General features: G+C 53.8%; 5 protein-coding genes across 6 annotated transcripts; 2 read left to right on the plus strand and 3 right to left on the minus strand.

Moving 5' to 3' along the window:
• Window positions 1–718: 718 nt before the first annotated feature.
• On the minus strand, window positions 719–5,373 carry LOC309416109 (proteasome activator complex subunit 3; the record flags this gene model as incomplete). 2 transcript variants are annotated; one of them, XM_082015686.1, is made up of 11 exons in its annotated part: window positions 719–799; window positions 1,313–1,399; window positions 1,655–1,709; window positions 1,861–1,928; window positions 2,165–2,233; window positions 2,465–2,577; window positions 3,210–3,258; window positions 3,566–3,670; window positions 4,179–4,241; window positions 4,575–4,607; window positions 5,332–5,373. In XM_082015686.1, 11 exons carry the CDS (start codon window positions 5,371–5,373, stop codon window positions 719–721), a joined length of 765 nt encoding a protein of 254 aa, XP_081871812.1. The 2 variants fall into 2 exon arrangements, with proteins under 2 accessions (XP_081871812.1, XP_081871811.1); XM_082015685.1 differs by having other exon boundaries at window positions 2,420–2,577.
• Window positions 5,374–5,452: 79 nt separating this feature from the next.
• LOC309416108 (beclin-1) lies at window positions 5,453–10,038 on the plus strand (the record flags this gene model as incomplete). Its single annotated transcript, XM_082015684.1, has 11 exons — window positions 5,453–5,812; window positions 5,901–5,968; window positions 6,041–6,099; window positions 6,579–6,669; window positions 6,936–7,072; window positions 7,565–7,759; window positions 7,978–8,124; window positions 8,644–8,793; window positions 8,879–8,939; window positions 9,383–9,525; window positions 9,870–10,038. Exons 1-11 carry the CDS (start codon window positions 5,686–5,688, stop codon window positions 10,036–10,038), a joined length of 1,347 nt encoding a protein of 448 aa, XP_081871810.1. The 5' UTR covers window positions 5,453–5,685.
• Window positions 10,039–10,946: 908 nt separating this feature from the next.
• On the minus strand, window positions 10,947–14,664 carry LOC309416110 (cyclin N-terminal domain-containing protein 1-like; the record flags this gene model as incomplete). The annotated part of the gene is made up of 7 exons (XM_082015687.1): window positions 10,947–11,465; window positions 12,082–12,178; window positions 12,575–12,719; window positions 13,223–13,385; window positions 13,915–14,089; window positions 14,317–14,392; window positions 14,493–14,664. The coding sequence occupies 7 exons, from the start codon at window positions 14,662–14,664 to the stop codon at window positions 11,304–11,306; spliced, it is 990 nt and encodes a 329-aa protein (XP_081871813.1). The 3' UTR covers window positions 10,947–11,303.
• A 471-nt stretch (window positions 14,665–15,135) lies between these two features.
• Window positions 15,136–15,534, plus strand: LOC309416106 (cytochrome c oxidase assembly factor 3 homolog, mitochondrial-like; the record flags this gene model as incomplete). Its single annotated transcript, XM_082015682.1, has 2 exons — window positions 15,136–15,337; window positions 15,422–15,534. The coding sequence occupies 2 exons, from the start codon at window positions 15,136–15,138 to the stop codon at window positions 15,532–15,534; spliced, it is 315 nt and encodes a 104-aa protein (XP_081871808.1).
• A 597-nt stretch (window positions 15,535–16,131) lies between these two features.
• On the minus strand, window positions 16,132–22,503 carry LOC309416107 (serine/threonine-protein kinase WNK4-like; the record flags this gene model as incomplete). The annotated part of the gene is given in 19 exon segments (XM_082015683.1): window positions 16,132–16,187; window positions 16,734–16,773; window positions 16,777–16,791; window positions 16,879–16,979; window positions 17,130–17,332; window positions 17,513–17,930; window positions 18,079–18,175; window positions 18,419–18,999; window positions 19,176–19,328; window positions 19,468–19,528; window positions 19,807–19,962; window positions 20,037–20,153; window positions 20,222–20,363; window positions 20,456–20,523; window positions 20,596–20,726; window positions 20,903–21,221; window positions 21,316–21,535; window positions 21,611–21,699; window positions 22,346–22,503. Coding segments are annotated over 19 exon segments (3,111 nt in total). The 5' UTR covers window positions 22,490–22,503.
• Between the last annotated feature and the right edge of the window lie 283 nt (window positions 22,504–22,786).

A 22,786-nucleotide genomic window follows, 5' to 3' on the forward strand; every position in this document is an offset into this window, starting at 1 on the left:
GCCACCTGAGCTCACAACCAGCCAGGACAGCAACCAGCCCTAGTTTCAAGCACCACCTCGTGCTCCGCACTGATCTAGCCAGAACTGACAAGGCAGAGACAGATGGGGCAGGCTCTGCGGAGTCAGAAGAGAGCCAGCAAAGGAGTGCAGACCACTCAGCGGCACTGGAGCGTGGCTGCTGCCACCAGCCCAGACAGGGCAGGTTCCTCTACCTTTGCAATGGATCAGTGCTGAGCACTGACGGCAGAAGGGCCCAGCTACAGCCAGCAGTGAAGACAGCAAGCTTTACCACCACTGCACCACCGCCTGGGTGGGCTTGCTCTCATGCTGAAGACTGTCTGCCCCATTCCCAGAGACCCCAGTGAAGCCTCCAGCCAAGAGACAGGACAGGACAAGGGCTTGGTCTCTAGTGTCATTCCTACTCAGGTAGGAAGAAAGGCATGAAGGAATGTTCCTGCCTGGCCGGTGCTCTCACTCTGCAGTAGCCTCTAGGGCACCCCAAAGCAGCACGGCCTTCTTATTACCAGTTACTAGAGGGAGGGAGAGCTCCTGAGACCTGAACAAAACCAATCACAAAACTAGGCGAGAATTTCTTTAGAGTTTAACTAAGAATGCGATACTATTTCCAGCCAGTTTCCCATCTCGATAGTCACGTAACAAACCAAGGCAATGACGGTCTTTAGTTGACTGAACAGTTCTCAAGTTCTAACGTTGACACTTAATAGAGGGTCTCAGCATTGCTGCTCCGAGGCCTCTTGATCTTCTCAATGTTTTTAAGGATCATGTCATGCAAAGTGACCTGCAAAAAGGGAGAACAGGACTCAGACAAACGAAGTCATCCAGTGTTCAGCTGTCACAATGAGCACTGGCTGAAACAGCAGCACAGCTCACCTTGGCACCACCCTCAAACCCTGCGTGCAATCACACGCTTAGTTAAGATAAGGGCTTCTTCCAGCCAGACTTTACAGGAAGCCACTGCATGTAACACCAAAGAGAGAAGATTTCTTTACAGATCCCAGGAATGGCTTGTACTGTATGAAGAGTTTAGGATCACAGGTTCCCACAGAGATGGAAGGAATGTTTTGTGCTAGCCTCCTGTAAACACTCCGTTGGAAACACCTGCCTCTCTGGAAGGTGGTGGAGAGGCAACAGTTGCCCTTTTCATTAGAGCCAAAGCAGAGAGGGGGAGGAGACAGGCTTCTTGCCAGGACTAGGTGTACTCAATAGGGAAAAGGGAGAGCAGCAGCAGGGTCAAAACGGTTCTGTGCACTGCTGTGGAGGAAACCAGTATGAGCTCCAGTTTTTCACTTACATATTGATTCCTCAGCTCTGAAATGATCAGGCGCAGACTAATGTACTCCTTCTCATCGATCTCCGTCACTGTGCGGCGGTAGTCCTCCTACAGAGAGCAGACGCATGGCTGAGTGGCCTGAGCTCAACTGTGCCTCCCAAATACCAAATGAAGGTCCTACCTTCTACAAAGGAATCCCCCCTTCAGCTTGTTCTCCTCTAATGCAGATGTCCTGCACCCTTGTATGTTCCCCCCTCTTCCCCCAGGACCCTCAGCTCAAAAAGGACAGTGATGAAGTGGCCCAGAGAGTCCCAAAAAGCAGCAGCATGTAATGTGTAAATTTCCACTTCCCCATTTACTTACCACATGAGGGTACTTAGCTATTTTGGAAACCAGTTTTGCTCTTGTGATATAATATCTAGTAGGAAAAGGGAGAGACTAAAGGTCAGATAAATAGCACCAAAATTTTCTTCAGCCCAAGTTGCCTTAGAAAAGCTGGGGGACCTTCCCCAAGCACTTTACTTTTCCCAAGAGGATCCCAAAAAAGAGGTCTGTTCTTGCATGCCTACCTAGAAATCTGGTCCAGGTAGGACGCTGCCTCACTCTCCACAGTTCGAAGCTCAGCAACTGTTTCCTCCTGCAGGGAGGACAAGGAAGCCATTAGCTTCATACAACTGCAGCTGGCCTTCAGGGCTCTGAAAGTGACATGTCTCAGCAGCACCATGTCAAGCTCAGGTTTGGGTTTTAAAACCTAAACCAACACCATGACTACAGCTGCTGGATACCATCAATGAAAGATTCAGAGGAACCCAAGATCCATGTCCCTGGAACACAGCTCTCTTATGGCAGGACATAGAGCCAGTGGTGCCTTACCTGAATAGAAACACCGAAGTTGTTTCCATCTTCTATCCTGGGGATGAGAAGCTGCACCCACATTTTGACCTGTGGTGGAAAGATCACAACGCTGATCAACACCAACATCTCCCCAGAGACCTCTTTCAAAAGTTTTACCAAAAGGCCACCAGGACCCTGCCTTTGCCATGCAGTCCATGATAAACTCCTGCAGGTCATTCATGCTCATGCAACACTTCTGAGAATATCATTTCCCACATGGCTGGAATACCACACAAGCCAGCACAAACACAGCTTCCCATGGGAAGCACTCATACCCACCGTATTACACTTTTCAATAAGCAGCCTGATTTCTGGTTTCACTTTCTCAATGATGTCCACCAGCTGCTGGTTGCTCTTCAGCATCCCATTGGGCATCACAAACACTTTGGTACCTAGCGGCAGAAGAGGAAAACACCTCGCATCAGCGACACGTAGGAACAGCTGTGCTAGGGGGTCAGACTGAAGGTCCACCCGAGCATCTTATCGCCCACAAAGGCTAGTAGTGGACAGTAGACAGGCTATAGCTAACCTGTGAGGAAGAGGAAATTTGACAGGGGATAACAGCAGTTACCACAAAGGAAGGAAGATAGAAAAAGTGGAGCAGAGACAAGAGCTGAAGAGCTCTAGGCTGCTGAGGCTGGGCAGAAAGGATTTTCCTGATGCACATGTACAAGCTGTTTCTTGCCTCAGCTTAATCCAAAGCCTGGTATCTTCCTCCAGACAAGGAGAGCTTTCAGCACAGAGCCACAGGGAGATCAGCTGCCTCTGTCAGCAGGCCAAGCTCAAGCAAGTACTACTTATATCTATCAGGGAAGTCCTAATTATGCTTCTAAGAGCTGGAACCTGACTCCTCCACAACAGAACATCCGCAGGTCTGGCTCTGAGAGGTTGTGGAGACAGTCCTACATGAACAGCAGCTGCTGTCAGGACAGGGCAAGTGGGGTTCATATGATTTCATACCCCTAAGGCATGGTGCACTGGTTCAGGGGGCAGGCAGCAACACAAGAGACTTGGGGACTCTTACCCTGAAAGGTCTCTTCGCGGTCTTCCAGCTTCCTCTTTTTCATATTTGGCTAAAATATATAAAACGTTTTACTCACAAACTAGTCATAAGCTACAACAGCGTTGCAAAGGAAATAAGGAAAACTTTAGAGCCTCTGCTATGCTGCTGATTTCTACGCATCCTTCTTTAAAACCAAAGGAGGACTGCAGAGTACAGCATTACCTCCAGCAGACTTCCCAGACTCAAGAGGCCAATTCCTAAAAGACTTTGGGAGAGCTATAGCCTGTTATTAAATAAGAATATCCTACTCCAACACAGAGCAGCCATGCAGTTTTAATTAACAGAAGTAAGGATCACAGCCAAGAGAGTAACCTTACCCCGTCCAGTCCATCATGGCTGTTTGTGAGAAGAATTGGGTCAGGCACTGGGAGGTTCATGTCCGAATGGATCTGAGTGAGATCATGAATATTCAGGATAGGCTCCTGGAAAAGAAAGCAGATTTGTTATTTAATTACGAACTAGCAAATTCTGTCACACCAAACATAATGAGAGCACAAAAGATTCAGCCCACCCTCTTATCCAACTATAAAATAAGGATGAATGAAAAAAAAAAAAAAAATCTAACAATAGGCCTGTCATGAAAACTCCCTCCACCCAAGAACAGCATGCCAGCTCCAGACTGTGATCAAAGCTATCAAGTGTCTGCAATGCTGGAGTCCCTGTGAGACCAGCGGAGCATTGCGAAGGACAGCCCAAAGTTGACAAATACGTAAGAAAGATAAACGTGGTGATCACACAAAGAAAACTGAAAAAGGAAGCACCCCCTCTAGAGCTAACAGCACTCAAATGCACGCAAGCAACCAAACCACTGCTTCGTGTCTTTGTAACAAGGTGAAATACACAAGAAAATACACACAACAAGACCTGCCATTCATTTTCAACACATAGCTTGAAAATTAAAAAAGATACAGAGAACAACATATACCTTACCTTCAGGAACCCATCGAGTTCTAACAGCTTCTTTGGGAAAAAGTTTGCCACCAGGTCTTCAGCCTGAGAGAGAAAGAACAGACACGATGATGTGAAACAAAGTGGTGAGGTTCCTGTCAGCAGGCAAGAACACCAGGGAAATCAACTGTCCAAAGCCAGGAAACAAGAGAGAACGCTAGTTCTGCCTGCTGCCAACCATCATGCTAAGCCAAGGTGAGAAGATGCCAGGAGAGCCATAAGGCTACGTAACCTCAACTCCAGTTGGTGACTGAAGCTCTGAGCACTGCTGAACTTCCAGGAGAGGCTCAAATCGCAATCAAGTCTGTCAGAAAGATACAGCCAAATGGCCTCTTTCCTGTCCTATCACATTCTGGGCAGTGGCAGAAGGATACTCACCTCACTCGTGATCCGCTCCCTGAAGGAGTCAACCTGCAGAAGGAAAAAAGCAACAGTTCAGAGTCACTCTCCAAAAGGAGGGCTCAGCACAAGCCAAGCACTGTGCCCTGCAGCTACAGAGTTCTGCTACAGCCTGAACCCTGGATCTCTGCAGGTACAGCTCTCATCCTCATGAGAAACGTCTGAGAGCTGGAAGAGCCTATAAACACTGAGCGCAGCTGCAAGAGGACGCCAGAAGCAGCTCCTCGACTGTCTCGCCTGCACGTGCTGGACTGACTCCTGACTCAGGAGGACAGTCCAGAAGCGCAAGGAAAGGCCCAGAGCAATGGGGGGGGGGGGCGACTGAAAACAGAACAGCTCCTGCCCGAGCTGGCTGCAGCATGGCGTGCCGCAAGGAAGATCCATCGTGCCGGACACAGGCAGCCCGCGCCTGGGCCAGCGGCCACCCTTCTCCAGAGAACCACTCGGGGGCGGCCGCAGAGCAGCCCCATCCCCGTCGCCGCCCTCCCGGCGCTCCTGCGGAGCCGCGGCGCAGCGCCGGCCGGGCGAGCGGGGGCGGCGGCGCCGGGAGGCAGACCAGGCGGTTGGACGGCGCGGGCGGGCGGGCCGCGCTCAGCTGCCGCACGACCAACGGCTGGGGACGCAACGGCCGGGCGGCGCCCCGGGGCGGCCCCGAGCCCGCCCCGCCCCGAGGCCCGGGCCGGCGCCGGCCCAGCCCGACGGGGCCGCGAGGCGGCGGAGGCGGCGGAGGGCACACCTTGAGCTTCACCTCCGGGTCCACCTTGAGCAGCGAGGCCATGGCGGTGGCGGACGGGTCCGGGTCTCGCTCTGGCGCGGGGCCGCGCTGCCGCCTTGCCCCACCACCGGCGTCGCCGCCACCGGAACTGACCTCACGCGGCGCGCCCGCCAATGCCGCGCGCGCCCGCCGCCCGCGTGACCCTCCCCCCGCGCGCACGCGCCGCCGGGTCCTGGCCGCTCATACGGCCGTCCGGGGAGGGGCGAGAGAAAATGGCCGCCGCGGCCCTTACACCCCTGCCAGGACCGTGCCCTGCCGCGTGCGTCACATCCGTCGCGCGGCGATGGCGGAGCGGACGCGGGGCTGAGCGGGGGCATGGAGGCGAGCCGGCCGCCCGCCTGCACCACGCAGGTCAGTTTTGTCTGCCAGCGCTGCAGCCAGCCGCTGAAGCTCGACACGTCCTTCAAGATCCTCGACCGCCTCACCATCCAGGAGCTCACCGGTATCGGCGGGGGGGGGGGGGGCGGCGGGGGCGGGCGGCCGGGGTGGGGGCCCAGGCCCGGGCCTGGGTGACACCTCCTCTCCCGCAGCCCCGCTGCTGACCGCCGCCCCTGCCCGGCCCGGCGACGCGCCCGAAGAGGAGAGCGCCCTGACAGAGGTACGGCCGGGTCTGGCGCGGCGGCGACGACCGCCGCGGGCCCCTCGGTGACGGTGTCCCCTTGCCCTGCAGGAAGCCTTCGCAGAGAACCGGCAGGATGGCGTGTCCAGAAGGTTCATCCCGCCGGCCAGGTACGGCCGCTGCCAGGCTCCCGCCCTCCCTGCTGCCAGGCCTGCCCCAGCGCACAGCCCCCGGCAGCTTCCTTCGAGCAGCCCGAGCCGGCGCTGAGGAACTGCCCGGGGGAAGGGCCCCCCGCGGGCGTCACTTCTGTCGGAGGGGTACTCGTTAGCGGTGCACTTACAGCTGTTTCGTGTGACCCCCTTAGAGCTTCCCCCGAGGGATCCCCGTGGGCTCCTCAGCAGGCAGCAGTGCAGCCATTTGAGCATGCATAAATGCGCAATGTATAGGATGCTGCTTATTAGCTACGTGTTAACACAAAACACTGTCCCGATAGAGTGCTTCTGAAATGCAGGCTCCCCCATCTTTCTGCAAGTACATCTTGTGTGTTCTTGGTTTCTGACTCTTTGAACTAATCTGAGATGTAAGTTGAGCACTAGATCTAGTTCTCCCGGGCCCTCAACACTCAACTCTCAATAAAATTTTTTCCAAGAATGATGTCAACAGAAAGCGCCAACAGTTTCACACTGATCGGAGAGGCGTCAGATGGTGGCACAATGGAAAACCTCAGCCGGAGACTGAAGGCAAGTTTTACATGAGCTGGTAAACTCAGATACTTTTGAACAGGGCATCAGTTTTTCTAGGGGCACTGCAAGATTAAACTGCAGAGTTTCCTGTAGCACTGGCCTTCCAGTATTTTTGTTGGCAAGTAGTTCAGTAAAGCTGGCTTATTTTAAATCAAGATTTGACCTGCAGATAATATTTTGCCAATTGAAGAAGTACATCTATTGAAAACCAACCGGCAGCTGCCTATGGCTTCACCTGAACTAAGGGTGAGCTCTTCCTGCAGGTTACCGGTGACCTCTTTGACATTATGTCTGGGCAGACAGATGTGGATCACCCTCTGTGTGAGGAATGCACAGACACTCTGCTAGACCAACTAGACACGCAGCTCAACATCACAGAGAACGAGTGCCAGAACTACAAGTGAGTGATCCCGAGGTGACCTGAGAGAGAGTTGCTTTAGATTGAAGTCTAGGGAAAGAACTGATCCAGCTTTCCGTGATCAGTAAGAGACACCCCTGATTTCAGTGCTTCGTTTTCTTTGTCTGAATGAGATGAAAATTTTATTTTTGTGAGTCCTGTGGTATACAGCTTCTCCAGCTGAAGTCTGTGAGCCCATCGGAACGACTGATGGCACCTGCCCACAGTGCCTGTGTGGTCAAGGGCTTCACAGAGATGGTTACTGACAGGCAGTATCAGTTCCTCAGTCACCATCTCACTCCTCTGTTCTGTGCGTGTTCCTGACTCACAGTGCAGGATCAATGTGGAAAGCTCAGGATTAACAAGAGGTGCACATGAAATCAAGAGTCCCTGTTTTACCTCTGCTCATGTGCACAGGCTGTCACAGAACCCAGGGGTGGTTGGTGGGGGCCTTGCGAGGATCCCTCTTTTGGTAATTGTGTCACTCTCCTTTAGGAGATGTCTGGAGATACTGGAACAGATGAACGAGGATGATAAGGAGAAACTGCAAACAGAACTGAAAGAACTTGCGCTGGAGGAAGAGCAACTGATTCAGGAGCTAGAAGATGTTGAGAAGAACCGTAGGATCGTGGCTGAAGACTTCGAGAGAGTCAGGGCAGAGGCAGAGCAGCTGGAGCAGGAAGAAGCTCAGTGAGTGAACTACAATTGCAGTTTATGGCAGTGATTTTAGGTAACAGATAAATGAGATTATAACGTGGAGAAACCTATAACTAATGCCCAAATGCAAGTGGCTTGTTCTTTGCAAAATTGAAGGGGGCTAGAGCAAAAGAAACCTAGTATACCGTGTGAGCAATCGCTTTTCTGTAAAAGCCTGCACTTAGCATTTCTTGTCTTGCTTTCATTAAAAGGTATCAGAAAGAATACTGTGAATTCAAGAGGCAACAACTGGAGCTAGATGATGAGCTGAAAAGTGTGGACAACCAAATGCGCTATGCTCAAATGCAGTTGGATAAATTAAAGAAAACCAATGTGTTCAATGCAACCTTTCACATCTGGTAATGTAGGCCCTGGAATATTCCATCAGTTTGCTAAGAATCTGCAACATATGCCCATTTAATACTGCATTTGACAGGAAAGGTGCTAGTTGAGTCACAGTCGCCCCACAGCAAAGCAACTGGTCACAGCTCCCAACATTGTCAGCTGAGAGAGGTTTGCAGTGCTGTGCAGATGTCCAAGTAGACTGAAATGGCTCTTTCACTAACCCTGTTAATGAACTGGGACCTACTGTGCTAGCCAACAGTAATGCTCTAATGTCAAGCTTTATAGAGCGGGTAGCTCAGGGCGTTTGGTTGGGGTTTTTTTGTTTTTTGGGGGGTGGGTTTGATGAACTCTTGTAATAAAAAGAGAACAAGTGGTTGATATTTATATACACTTTTTAACCAGAGCCCCAAACCCTCCTTTTGCTTGGTTAGCAGTGTGCATTCTGCAACTGTTAGTGCGTGGCCCTTGTTTGGTTAGCATGCTAGAAGCTGTTCCTGCCCCAGTGCACTTATTTATAATTCCTCTTGTCACAGGCACAGTGGTCAGTTTGGCACAATAAATAACTTCAGACTTGGCCGTCTCCCCAGTGTTCCTGTAGAATGGAATGAGATCAATGCTGCCTGGGGGCAGACTGTGCTCTTGCTACATGCCCTTGCTAACAAAATGGGCCTGAAGTTTCAAAGGTATATGCAATATAATACACATTTCATTTATGACCCGGATAAAGACAGTTAAACTCATCTGCCTGTGAATCATATCTCTCTTCAGATACCGTCTTGTACCATATGGCAACCACTCGTATTTAGAGTCCCTCACGGACAAATCGAAGGTAAGAGATCCTGCACAAATCTGAGGACGTTGACCTTGAATGTCATAGAGCCCTGGTCATGCTGGGGGACACAGAAGACAAACTCAGCTCTTTATGAATTTATGGTACAGGAGAGCTAGCTAGCCTTCTCCAACATAATGGTATCTCACTCCATATCCTGTATCAAGCCACTTGTTCTGCCATCCAGTAGCATTAAAAATGACAGGACTCTTGAACTATACACTGCAGCTGGCCAGAGGACGATAGCATGATTTGGGATGATTGTTGGTGGTTAGGAACCCAAGCCTGCATGCAGTAGGCACTTACCACAAAACAAGTCATGCTTATTATGTGCCACAAATCATTTCTAAGCATCCTATGACAAATCCTAAGTCTTGCACAAGACTTAAGTGCTGCAATGATCATATCTAAAATGGGGTGCCTGAAACAAATCTCTTTTCCAGGAGCTCCCCTTGTACTGCTCTGGAGGCCTACGGTTCTTTTGGGACAATAAGTTTGATCATGCAATGGTGGCTTTCCTGGACTGTGTGCAGCAATTTAAAGAGGAGGTGGAAAAAGGTGAAACTCGGTTTTGTTTGCCTTATAGGTGAGTGTTGCTACATAACGTCAAATTTACACCTCATGTGCTGTCCTGTGCAGCATTAACTGACGTCTGTACCAGTCTACAGCACTGCGTGTTGTTTCAGTCTTGTCTTTCTGGACTCATCTGGTATTCTTTCTAATGTGCAGGATTACCACATTTGCTTTTAGTTTAATTGAAATGTAAAGCTAGTTCCTCAGGTGAAGATCTGAGGCTTACTAGATTTCCTTTAAAAACAAAGTATTCTTACATAGAATAATATGAATGTCAGATTTAAATTTTAGTACTTGATGTAATATTGAGATTAAATGCTTGCAATAGTAATGTACTAATAAAACTTTGTGATACAGGATGGACGTGGAGAAAGGAAAGATTGAAGATACAGGTGGCAGTGGTGGCTCTTACTCTATTAAAACACAATTTAACTCTGAGGAGCAATGGACGAAAGCACTAAAATTTATGTTAACTAACCTGAAGTGGGGTCTTGCCTGGGTCTCATCCCAATTCTATAACAAGTAACCATGTAAAGAACTCGTTCTGGAAGCTGTGGAATTATCTGCGTTTCGTTGGAGAAAGTCAAATTAAGATGTCATTTAACATTAACCAGTACAAAATGTTTACAATACCAAAAATCCACATGACACTTTATTTTAAATACCATTATTACAATTAGTATATGGAAAAGCAATATGTAAAGTTATTGAGCTGAACAGAATTAAAAAAAATCAGCTATTCAATAGATGCAAAACTGGTAATTTGGGTTTTATAGATATGCGTATAAATTACTGTCAAACTTCAAAACACCAATGAGTTTGATACTACTCTGTTACAGCTTAACACACAGGTTAGAAAAGCAAAATGTTACAAACACAGGGAATAATGTAGAAGCACTCACAGAAGCTCTGCTTGGTCATTAAAGAGTAACCACAGTTTGAAATAAAATATTTTCTAAGTCATGTCAGCACTTCTTTGTGCCACTGAACTTCAGCAGGTTTGATACTGTTTAAAATACTGTTATGTTATTAACTATTTGTAATACTTCCTGCAGCTTATTCTTGCACAGAGGTGCTATTCTACACAAAGAATGCTTTCATCTAGCATATGCCAAGTACAGCATAAACAGCCCGTGGCACTTACATGGACATGCTGAACAGGCATCTGCTGTGGTGACAACTGCATCGCTTTCAAAACTGGTGGGATTCTGTCCTTTCACAACACTGGTCAACAACGCGGCTTTCTTAGGGTAAGAGCAAGCAGACTCTGAGCACTGGCAAAGACGGAACACAGTAACAAGCAGCCTGGCTGCAGCAGGCTGCCTGAGACAGTAATTAATTTTTTAAAAAGCAGCAATTGGAGAAAGAAAGTACAGCCCTGTTTGTAATGACTGGTCATGCAAGCTGCTTCTAGTACTACAGATTACCACGCACTTTAATGCCTTTTCAAAACATAACTCTTCTTAGTTTTCTCTTTATTCAAAGGAAAGTTGTATTCGTAACTTAGAAGATGCAGCTCCTACCACAAAGCTTTTGGTGCTGAAAGAGGTATTTCTAAATGCTACTTCGCTCCTGTGTGCCTTCCTTCATAGCACTAGCGCATTGCCCGAAAGGACAAGCTTTTCTAATTAACACATAACGTACAAAATGTTACAGAACATCTGGTGTTCAAAACCAAAAGTAAAACCAAATTGTGTTAGGTGCACTGTGCAGTATCACAGAAGATGGACTATTATCAACAGCCTAACAGTTTGCTACTGATATGCTAGTGACTGGCCGTAGAAGATAGTTCTATTTAAGAGACACCATTCTGTTCTCTGGAGCTTTTGTTCCACAGTTCCTATAGCGCTGCTTCGGAGTGGTACTGCCAACGATGTGTTTCAGTACTGCATAAGAAAATTCTAAGACACTTTGTGAAGTAATGCCAGTGATACAGTTTAAATGCTCCACAACCTTAAAAAAAAAAAAAAGTATACTTACTTACAGTGCCTAAGAGACATTAGTTTACAGACATACTTCTTAACCCTCCAAATCTAATGAGAATCACAGTGCTCCCTGGGAAAACACTAGTGGCTCTTTGACAGAAGTTGAAGCCTCTCAGCATGGTTTTTTGCTTGCTTGTTTTGGGGGGTTTTTTTGTTTGTTTTGTGCTTTTTTTTTATTATTTACTTACTTGCTTCTATTGAAGAAGTAAAATGAAAAAGCTACTATCTGTAATAGGCTGTTTGTTAATAGTATTCACTAGCAGTTTGGGCAGAAAGTTGTCCCATGGTATTGCTTCTCCAGCTGTCAATGAAACAATGTCTCTGGGGGTTTGTTCTGGCTGTAAAGAAGCTGAAGCATGAGCATAAGCTCACACGAGTGCAAGTACAAGCCTTCCTCGGGAATTGCCTGTGTACCCTCATAACACTCTTATAAAAGCACACACGGTTCCTGCTAAAAAACCTGCAATGTCACCTCCCTCATGCTACTCCCAGTACAGTCTACCTGTCTTCTTGCTGTGCTTAAACATACAAACAACCTTCACATTTTTTTCATGTGGAGCTAATGTGTTTAGAAGTGACTGTACCTGCTCCCAATGCCCAGGGTTTAGTATGAACACGCTTGTGCTGATGATTCCAACAGCCAAGAGCATGAAATCTTCCTTTACTGTCAAGAACTTTGCTCTGCAGAAGTAAAAGCATGTTCTGGTATAAAATTATGCTAGTTTTACAGTTCAAAACCACCTACTTCCGTAACCACTGTACAGCCTATGGACACGTTAGCTTATTCAGTCCAAATAAAGCCTGATACTGTTAACCGTAACTGACAGTGCTAAAGCCGGATTTTTAGAATTAAGTTAAACACTTTCCTAGCTTGTCCCTAAAGCAAATGTGGTGAAGCACATTGCTTTGAGCTCGTATATTAAGGTCAATAAACAACACTGAAAGCCCCTCAAATAAAAATTTTTTAAAACATGCCAAAAAAATGGCATAATGGGAATTGTACTACTATTTCTTAGGGTTTTTCAGGGTTTTCGTTTCAACTAGTTATTTTGAGCAATAGTCATGTAGGCTACTTACACCTGCAGTTTGCTTGGTGTTGAATTTTCGATGGCAATCTTCAACAAAGTGTCGTAGATGGTATCTCTTGTAAGATAGGAGAAGTCTAGTAGTTGCATACACATCTGATGCAATGGTTTTGCAGGAAGCAAGCAGCCGTTATGTCCTAGCACAGAGATCATACATAATCAGCCATACATTTTGAGTCACTAAACTGAATAAGAAAGAAGTGTTAGTTATTGTAAGCGAGTGATGCAGATTTCTGGTGACAACTGCCCTTTGTTTCTGAATGCCACAGGTCTTCTCATGCCATAGGCTTTGTCAATCTCAGCATAATTTCACTTACTCTGAAATACAGGTTGTCAGTCCTAGGCAAAGAAAATGGGAAGTTATTGTAGAAAATGTGGCCCTACACTAGGTTTTGGCAGTTTTTAAACTCTTAAATCTTTTACTGGCTCAGTCATGACTGGCTGTCCAACAACATTCATGAGATTCTACTAAGGACAAAGTTCTCATCTGAAAACCCTGGACAATCTGAAAAGTTTCATGTGCCTTCACAGTATGCAAAAATCTGTAATGTGAGACCTTTTGGTTCAGATCAGTAATAGCTCTATTACTGATTAATTTAAAAAAAAATTCTTTCCTATTCTCTCCTATTAATACTCTTACCTAAAACCTCTAGAAGCAATTCTGTGTAAGCTAAAGGAGTTGACACGTTGATCTGGAAGTGCAGAGTTTTTAAAATGGCAAGCTCAGACTCAATCAATTCCTGTTTAGTGTATGAGTATTTTAAGGATTGCAGAAATTTTAAAGCTGTGTCACTGTTAACTATCTGAAGAGGAAAAAAAAAAAAAAGACAAATTATCTTTTAGGCAATAAGGCACTTGCTAAGAACAAAGTATTTTCTTGCTTTACTCCTCCCATTGAATTTAAGCGTAAACAACTGCAGTGGTGATGCTGCCTGCTAACCCAGTGGTCGAACTCATCTTTTAAGCTGGCATGAGAAATCCAGCTTGGACCTTCTTTCCCGTAGGTTTCCTCTACCCAACAAACCTTCCCCATGCAGGTGTGAACCCCTTCTAGCCATACAATTTTTGACAACCACAGGCCAAGTTTTCCCGCTACCTGTACTTTTTTTCCCCCCCGAGTACTGGGAACATTTCCTGACAGATTGTTACTTGATGAGTGACAACTGATCTGCCCTAAACAGAAGAGATTTAGGTCTTCATTTCAATATCCTTTGCATTTCATTATCACTACTGTATTTCAGAGAGGAAATCTATTTTTTAAGAGAGATTAATATACTACACAATTTACTACACTGCTAAAAAATGCTATAGGAAAAAGTTTAGCTGGCTTACATTATAGTGTAAGGAAAGTTTGCTTGCAAGCTGAATGCACGACACAAGTCGCAGGACAAACGTGTCATATATTTGATCTTTCAAAGAGCTCCAGCTGCTGCCTTGTCCTTGTTCACGACTTTTAACATTCTCTCTGGAGGACTCACACATTTGTTCTACTTGCTTGATCATAAACCTACAAAAACTACAATTGCTCAGAAAACAGTTCTCTTCTGCTAAGAAAAAGGAAGAAAAGCAGTTCTGCATGTACTCAGAATATATGGATAGCTGTTAATTTGAATTAAATGAGTGAAGAGACAAAGCTCTAGACATGCAAAAAATTGTTTGAGTGCTATAGAGCATGCACAGTGTAACCACATGAGAGAAATGAGAAATGCACTGAGGAATTAAGATATTTATTACCTTTCAAGTAACTCTACCGCTTGGTACCTTGCTGATTGGTCCAGGTGCCATTTTTCAGACAAAAGGAATATAAATTCTGCAAAAAAGCACAACAGTAACTCACTTCAGTCAACTGAAGCTAATTATACAGTAGTTACCCATCTGAGGAGTTAGCTGTAGTTGAGAAAAAGTCTCACCCACTATCTGTGTCTCTTTGAAGCATCCGGCCTGATCTGACAGTTCACTCAGGTACTGTTCATTTTCTGTGGCCAAACAGATCAGTGTATCCTCAATAATCTCAGGAGCGACCTCGCCAAAGATGGGGGCTGGGTCACAGCACCAGGACGCTGTTTGCACCTGGGACCCCATTTAGCAGTTCAGGTCAGAGACCTTAAGGATGGTAACTATTTCAAAGGCGCCACAGCACTTTGTCTCCACCGGTGGGAAAGGGCCCCAAGAGCCCCTGCCACAGCCGTGCTGGGCCTCGGGGTCCAAGAGGCACCACTGGGAAGCTGCAACCCCTCAACAATGACTCCACTTTTGGGAAGGGACCTGCCTCAACCACCTGCCCGTGGGGCAGGCCCAGCCACGGCGCCCGCCGAGAGCGCTCGTGCTCTGTTGGGCCCCACCTCAGCGCCCTCCTGGTCACGGGGCCCCGCCCCGCCAATCAGAGTGCGCCTCCTCCGCGGCCAGACACGCGCCGGACCTCAGCCAACCACCCGACGCGCTGCACCCTCTGCCCCTGCGCGTAGTGAGCCTGCGCGGCCTGCGCGCTTCCGATTGGCCAGCGTACCCGCCGGATGTGACGTCACCGCGCTGTGCGGAGCGACGGCGGGGAAGATGGAGGCGCCGCAGGAGGCAGGCGGCAAGGCGGCGTTCGCGCGGCGCATCGACCCGGCGCGGGAGCCAGGACTCAGCCCCGAGCAGCGCCTTCTCATGGCGCAGCTGGAGCGCGCCCAACGCCAGCGCGCTCTGCAGCGGCGGCTTCGCGGTCGCAACGCGCTGCTGGCGCTCGGCATCGGCGCGGTGGCGTTTGGTATCTGTATCCTGCGGTGCTGGGGCGGGGCGGGGGGCACGCGTCGCGGCCGCGCTGCGCCCGTTGTTTTCTTTACCCTCCCCCGCGCAGACGGCTACACCTTCTACTCGGTGTCACAGGAGCGGTTCTTGGATGAGCTGGAGCAGGAGGCGGAGGCGGCACGGGCGCGGGCCCAGGCGCGGGCCGAGAGCGCAACGAGCTGAGCAGGGAGAGCCCGGCCCAGCCTGGCCCCGGTAAACCCCGTAATTGAGCTGCAGCCCCCGCGCGGCAGGACGGGCCTCGAGCACAGGCGAATCGCCTGGCCCCGAGCACGGGGCAGCTGCTCTTGCAGGGGTCTACCTGCCTGGCCCTCAGTGCGGTCCAGGGAAATGCACTGAGGGGGCTGCCCTGCAGGCAGGGCTTCCTCCCCTGCAGACAGCTGCCTTTCTCCTGGAGAGCGGACAGTGTCTTTGCCAGGGACTTGCTCTGGGGAAGGGCAAGGGTGTCCAGGTGCCATCGCTTTCCACAATAAACACCCTGCCTGGTGCCTGTGTCAGTGCCTGTTGTTAAAGCAGCTGGTGGCCAGAGTCCAGCTCAGGATCTTACCCCCCAGTCAGGTGGCTGCTGAGATGGAATTTTCCATTTTGCTCTTCATTGTATCATCTTTTATCATGAGTCAACAGCAAGGACAGTGTCCACAAGTCCCACTGGACAGACACAGACAGACCCCATTTGTATTTAATTCATATTTATGAAAACACTTTCTAGACATCAGTTCATAACAAAGTGCACCCACTGCCATTCCTGGTGCACCAGCTCCATCACCTTATGGGGCCGAAGGACGCCTCTTCCCGCTCCACAGCTAGCTTGTTCTCGGCTGCACAGAGCAAGATGAAGGCAGCAGCGAGTTGGGCAGCCCCAGGCAGCCCTGGGGCAGCGGGCTCGGCCCCCACACATTGTCACAGGCAGAGAGCAAGGCTGGAGCGGCCCCAGGGCAGAGCTGGAGGACAGCACAGGGGCAGGAGTGGGACAGTAGCAGGAGTGAGGCTATATCGTGACTGGGACGTGGTGGGGGTGTGGTTCTGCTTGGGGCAGGATACCATCGCAGCCCAGTTCTGCCTGCACAGGTTTGGCTCGGAGTAAAGCCATGAAGGATGGCAGCACCTCGCACAGAGCCTGCACAGACTGGGAATGGCAGGGAGGGGATCGGGGGGTACAAGGAAGGAGGAAATGGGAGGATGAGAGTGGGAAAGGCCTGCCCTCCCTCTGATACAGAGGCCATGGGTGCACGGCCAAGGGGCAAAGGGGTGAAGGCGGGCAGCCAGGCTCCACAGGGCAGGCACGGAGCTGGCTCGGCCCGAGGGCGCTGGCTGCCCCCAGGGCTGGCGTGGTCCTTCCAGGAGGCAGAGGGGCTCTTGCCTGCCCCCAGGGCAGCAGGCACTTGGTTGAGGTAGTTCGTGAAGTCACTCCTGGCCAGCTGGCTACTGGGGAGAGAAGCAGTGGTGAGCTGAGGCCTGCTGGGTGTGCCATGGGGCCACTGGCAGCAGGATCAGGTCCCAGCCCCTTACCATCCGGCCAAAGTCATCAGCGAAGGTCACCCCCTTGCTCAGCCGCTGCTCCTGGGAGCCGGTGCTGCTGCCACTCAGAGAGTTACGGCGCATGATGCCTGCTGGGACAGACCGGCCTGAGCAGGGGGCACAGATGGGGGCGCAGAGCTGTGCCCTGCACAGACCTGACACCCCCCCAGGGGTCCCTGTCCCCCAGCCCCCACACAGCATGCAGGGGCCCAGGAGTGAGCTGGGGCAGCGGAGGCTGGCACCTGGGGGCTGCGCCAGTTCCAGGCGCTGCAGGCTGTTGCGGCGGGAAGGGTTGAAGCTGCCCTTGGAGAGGCGTCGCTGGCGGCTGGAGAGCATGGCGGCAGGGGAGACGATGCCCAGAGGCGGCTGCTTCCCCATCCGCAGGTACAGCTCCTCGATCTCCTTCTTCTGTGTGCTCTGCAGCAGCTGCACCTCGGCAAGGTGCCTGCGGAGGAGATGGGGGCTGGCAGCTGAGCCGTGCCCAGCCAAGCCACGTCTGCCAGGGAGGGGGCACTGGCCTCCCACCTGGGGCAGGCAGGAAGACCTGTCCCCTCCTGCAGCCCCTGCCCTGCCTCGCAGCTGCAGCCCACGACCCTGCTCCCCCTCGTGCTGTGGGGGTGCTCACTTCTGGCGCAGGTTCTGCAGCTCCTCCCAGATCTCCTCGTCCTCGCTCTCGGTGTCGTCACTGCTCAGGTAGGACAAGCTGCGGGAGTAGCTCAGCCACACCTGGCTCAGCACTGCCTGCGGCGCGCTCTCTGCGCCCTCCTCCCCGGGGCCCTCCCGGTCGCTCTCTGCTGGTGCCACCGTGCCCTCCTTGGCCAGTGCCTCCTCAGCCTCGGGGTCCTCCACCATCAAGTCTGAGTCACTGCTTGAGCTGCCCTCTGTGTCGGGGACCACAGGCAGGGGGGAGCCGCTTGCTGCCGGCTCCATGCCACGCTGCTCACCCTCACTGCTGCCCTCACTGCTGCCTGGCACCAGGGAGGTCGCAGCCGGGTCCTTGGTCGGCGTCACCTGGAACCGTCCCAGGATCTGGGGCTTGGCTTCTGCTGGGGACAGAGGGCAGTTGGTGGGGTTCGGGGCACGTGGTCTGGTATGGATGTCGCGGTGCCCCAACTGACGTCCTGGCCTGGTATGGACGTCGTCCCCCCAGACATGGCTGTGAGATGCAGCCTCGTCCCTTCCCCACCTCACCTTCGTTGATGGGCGAGAGCTGGGCATTGGGCACGCCAGGAGCTGGTGACTCCGATATGATGAGCGGGTGGCTGGGCTTGGGGGAGCCAGGCGGCACCTGCAGGCACCCAAGCACTGTCAGCTGCCCCACCCCAGATCCCCCTCCCCGTCTCCTGCTCCCACCACTGCTGCTGCCATGCTCTGGCACTCACTGCCCGCTCAGCCCTCCCCCCATCCCAGGCACTCCGCACAGAGCTCCCTATCCCATTCCAGGGCAGCATCTGCAGTGACAACCCAGCCCCGCCAGTGCTGAGCCGCACCTCGAGTGGCCCCGGGGAGCCCCTACCACCCCCATACTCACTGTGCTGCCCTCCAGGCTCCCCAGCGTGGATGTGCTCAGCAATGGCAGGGGACTCGCCGCAGCCCAGCTGCCTGTGGGGCACGGTGGGGCCGGTGCCGGGAATGGCATGGGCCCCCCGGCAGTGGGGACATCAGCCCCTCCTGACTCCAGAGTCCCACCACAGGCCGGGGCTGGCTTGGCCATGCTGGCAGGGTCAGGGTAGACAAAGCGTGGGGGCCCCAACAGCAGGCTCTGCGGCCGTGGCAGCAACGGGGGGTAGAGGTGCCCACCCGAGCTGGCTATGGAGGAAACGGCAGGCAGCAGTGTGTGGGCCACACTCATCACTGCCAGGGAGAAGATATTGGCCAGGGACAGGAGGGGGGCAGTGGGGGACCAGGGCGTGCTGGTGACTGGGGGGCTCAGGGGACTGCTGGGCCCACTGGAGACAGGGGACATGGGGACCGGCAGCGGGGACAGGGGGGCTTGGGGCAGGGCCGGTGGGACAGGTCCTCCCAGGGTGCTTGGGGGGTTCTGCGGGAACGCCAGTGATGCCGTCAGCCAGGAAGGAGCCGTCGAGATGAGGGGCCAGGTCTGCATAGAGCCTGCAGAGAGAGGAGTGTCAGGAGCAGCCCCTGACCCACACGAGCCCACTGCACCTCCTGCCCAGGCAGCTCCAAGCCACATGCTGGCAAGGGACCGGCCAAGGCGCTGCGGCTGCTCAGGCTGTGGCTGGCAGCCCCAGAGGAACAGACATGCCTGGCCCTGCCAGAGCCAGTACCTGCAGGGGAGCCCGGCAGTGTCGGCCGCAGCTCATGGGCTGGGGCTGCCAGCGGCTCTGTGGGGCTGGCAAGGTCGTTCTCCAACGGGGAGCTGCTCAGCGATGGCAAGACAGGGGACTGGACTGAGAGGCTGGGACTGGTGCAGCCCAGGTCTGTGGCACAGGGGTGACAGCCAACGCTCAGACAAGGCAGGACAAGCCCCATGGGACCCCCTGGGCTCAGCCAGGACCATCACCCAGCCTGCACAGGGCAGGGGGGGCAGGAAAGGCTCACACAGGGGCAGAGACTCACCGCTGAGCGAGGACGAGGAGGAGATGGAGCGTGAGAGCTCCTGCAGGTGCAGGTCCGCCTGCTGAGGGGGATGCGGCTGAGCCCAGCACCAGGGCAGAGAACCCGGATAGGCTGAGCCAAGCCCCCACTGGCCCCCACCCCAGCCTCACTGCATGCAGGGACAGGAACCAGGGGGACACGTGCCGGGAGCTGCAGGCGCAGGGCCGCTCCTGCCCGGGGCCAGAGGACCCTGCACCCCAGCCCCCGCCCTGCTGGGCTCCCCAGAGCTGGGCAGCAGCCCCAGCTGCGCTCAGCATCAGCTGCTTCCCCAGCACTGGCGGGGCTGGGCTGGTCACTCACGGGGGTGCCCGCGCTGCGCTCAGCCTCAGGGCTCTCGGGCAGCTCGGCGGTGCCATGTCCATCCTTGCGGAGCAGGGTCTCCACGCGGTGGATGATGTCCCGGATGCGGTGGATGAAGCCGTCCCTCTCCGACTTGAGGATGAACTCATTGTGGACCTGGGGGCGGAGGGACCAGTCAGCATCCGGCATGGCTGGGCAGGCCCCCACCCTTGCCCCTGCCCTGCACTCACCATGACAGCTGCAATTTCCTCCGGGTTATCCCCGTCCAGGTCGAACTTGAAGGTCACCATCTTGTTGTTATAGGTCTGCAGCTGGCACTCCACCACCCGGTCATTCTTGTCAGAGATCTGTGGGCAGCAGGTCTGGCTCAGCCCGGGGAGCGCCTGCCCGCCCGCCCGGCATCCGCAGCACTCACGTTGGTGATGCGCAGCCTGGACCGGGCTCGGCGCCGCAGCAGCTTCCCTGAGGCCCGCTTGGGTGGCAGCTTGCCGCTCCGTTCACTGGCCGAGAGCCCCTCGCAGCCATCGCTCATGCCAGATGCCACATCCGAGGCATAGCTTTGGGAAGCCCCAGTGCCGGAGCATCAGTGCAGCCATTCCCAGCTGCCGCGCTCCCCGTCCAGCCCCTGCCCGGCCCCCGGCAGCCTCACCTGTCCACTGGGGAGGAGAAGCCACTGGTGGGGGGGAGGCACTTGGTGGGCAGCTGCACCGCGATACTCTGCAGGGAGGGGACAGCATGAGCAGGCAACCACGGCCACCCCGAACCCCAGCCCCACGGGGCCCTGCTCACCGTAGGGAAGCAGCGCACAGGGCGGGCAGGCGGCGGGCTGGCAGGGTCCCCCACTGAGAAGCTGCGATGGGCCAAGTCTGGGGAGTCCAGGAAGCCAGAGGAGCTCAGGTAGCCATCCGTCTCGCAGTCAGCTGTGGAGAAACTCTCGCATGAGCATGGCTGGAGCCAGAGCTCCCTCCCAGCTTGCACCCCTGGGAAACAACTTTGGGGCTGGGTGCACAGCAGGGCTGGAGGTGGGGACGGACCCCATCCCGCCTGCCTCCCACCCCAGGTCACCCTGCTGTCCCCTTGCCCAGCGCCTACGCACAGGTGGCCGAGGAGTAGCTGGTGTGCCGGTAGGCGAAGTGCTGGTCAGCCTCTGGCTCCTCAGGCTCCGGGGGGAAGCTGCTGCTGAAAACAGAGTCACCAGAGCCAGGGGTGGCTGGGGTGGGGGCACTGGGTGGCAGCGGGGACTTGAGCTCCTCCAGCAGCCGCAGGACCCCCGTTGGCTGCTCCGGCTCCGCAGGCGATGGCATGTCCTGGGCACGCTTCAGCTTCTCCCGCTTGCGCTTGATGGCTACCACACGGTCCCGCACTGCCTTGGCCACCAGCTTGTAGTCAGCCTCACAGACGAAGCCCAGGACCACCTGTGTGGGAGTGGGCTTGTCACTTTGGGGTGGCTCATCACTTTGGGGTGCAGGGACCCAGCAGTGCCCAGGGTCCCTCTGTCCCTGAACCCACCATCTCCTGGGCCACCTCCTCTGCCACATCCTTGTAGAGCTCGAAGAGGAACTCGATGGCGTTGTTGTCCTTGTACTTGCCATGCAGCTTCTTTGTGTCATCCATGCGCAGCCAGAGTTTGAGCCCAGACTTGACACCATCGTCCTCCTCGGCCAGTTCCACGTGCACCCCCGTGTCCTCCTGGAAGAAGGAGTGCTCCAGCAGGTCCTGGATGGTGTACCTGCAGGGAGCACAGCTCAGCACAGGGCTGGCAGCCAGGGGCGGCTCTGCCACCCAGGCCCCCACTCCCCCCCACCTCTCATTCTTGTCCATGCGGATGCAGCCCTCGATGATCTCCTTCAGCTCTGGGACCTTCACCTTGTAGAAGCTGCTGGGCTTCAGGCCCTGGGGGCGATGGGTGTCAGCACCTCCTGTGCCAGATCCTGCCCACAGCACCAGGTTTCCAGGGCATGGGGCTGAACCCAGGCTCTGTGGGGCCGCAGGATGCTCCCCGGGCAGCCGCGGCCCCACAGACCCTGGCACTCCCAGGCATGGCCCCACCAGCAGCAGGGGATAATATGTGGGGACAGGGCTCCCAGCCTGGCCACAGCTCCCACAGCTGGGCCACACATGCCTGCACAGGCAGCCAGGGTCAGGACACCCCGGGGCTCCAGGTTTCCACCCCAGCAGGCAGGAGCTGGCAGGAGCCGGCTGGGGCAGCCGCGGTGCCCCAGGCAGGGGGTGGCAGGGCCAACCTGCTCCCGTTCCACCCCATTAACGCACTGGAGGCACCTGGCAAGGGGCGAGGGATGCAGGGTCTGGCCAAGCCATGGTCACCCCGCCCTCCGCAGGCCCCGTGCTCCGGCACAGCACCCTCTCACCACCCAGACTATTTTTAGCTGCTTGCACAACCTGCATGGTGACACATTTTAGGGAGCAGCGAGGCCCAGCAGCTCCATCCAACTGGTCTCCCCAGCCCCTCATCCTGGCTCCCATGCCCACAGCACCAGACAGCAGCATTGCCCCCAGCCCAGGGGCCGGGGCCGCTCACCGAGGTGACCTTGCGGTAGATCTGGGCAGCATTCTGGCACTCGGAGTAGGGGTACTCTGAGGTGGCCATCTCCAGCATGCACATCCCAAAGGCATAGACGTCCACCGCCTCGTCGTACTTCTCCTCGTACATCTCTGGTGCCATGAACTCGGGGGTGCCTGGGTACAACAGCAGGACTCAGCACCCTCTGGGCGCTGAAGCACCCGCAGCCACCGGCGGGGCAGCCACAAGCCCGTTCCCACCGGGGCTGCGCTGGGACCCCACCTATGACACTCTTGGCGAAGGAAGCTCGCTTGAGTGTGGCCAGGCCCAGGTCCCCGATCTTGACCGAGCCGGTGGGGCCCGTGATGAAGATGTTGTCACACTTGAGATCGCGGTGGATGATGGGGGGCGAGCGGGTGTGTAGGAAATGCAGCCCCTTGAGGATCTGCCGGCTCCAGC

Source organism: Phaethon aethereus (genome assembly GCF_964289735.1).
Source record: "Phaethon aethereus genome assembly, contig: HAP1_SCAFFOLD_69, whole genome shotgun sequence".
NCBI classification, from domain to species: Eukaryota; Metazoa; Chordata; class Aves; order Phaethontiformes; family Phaethontidae; genus Phaethon; species Phaethon aethereus.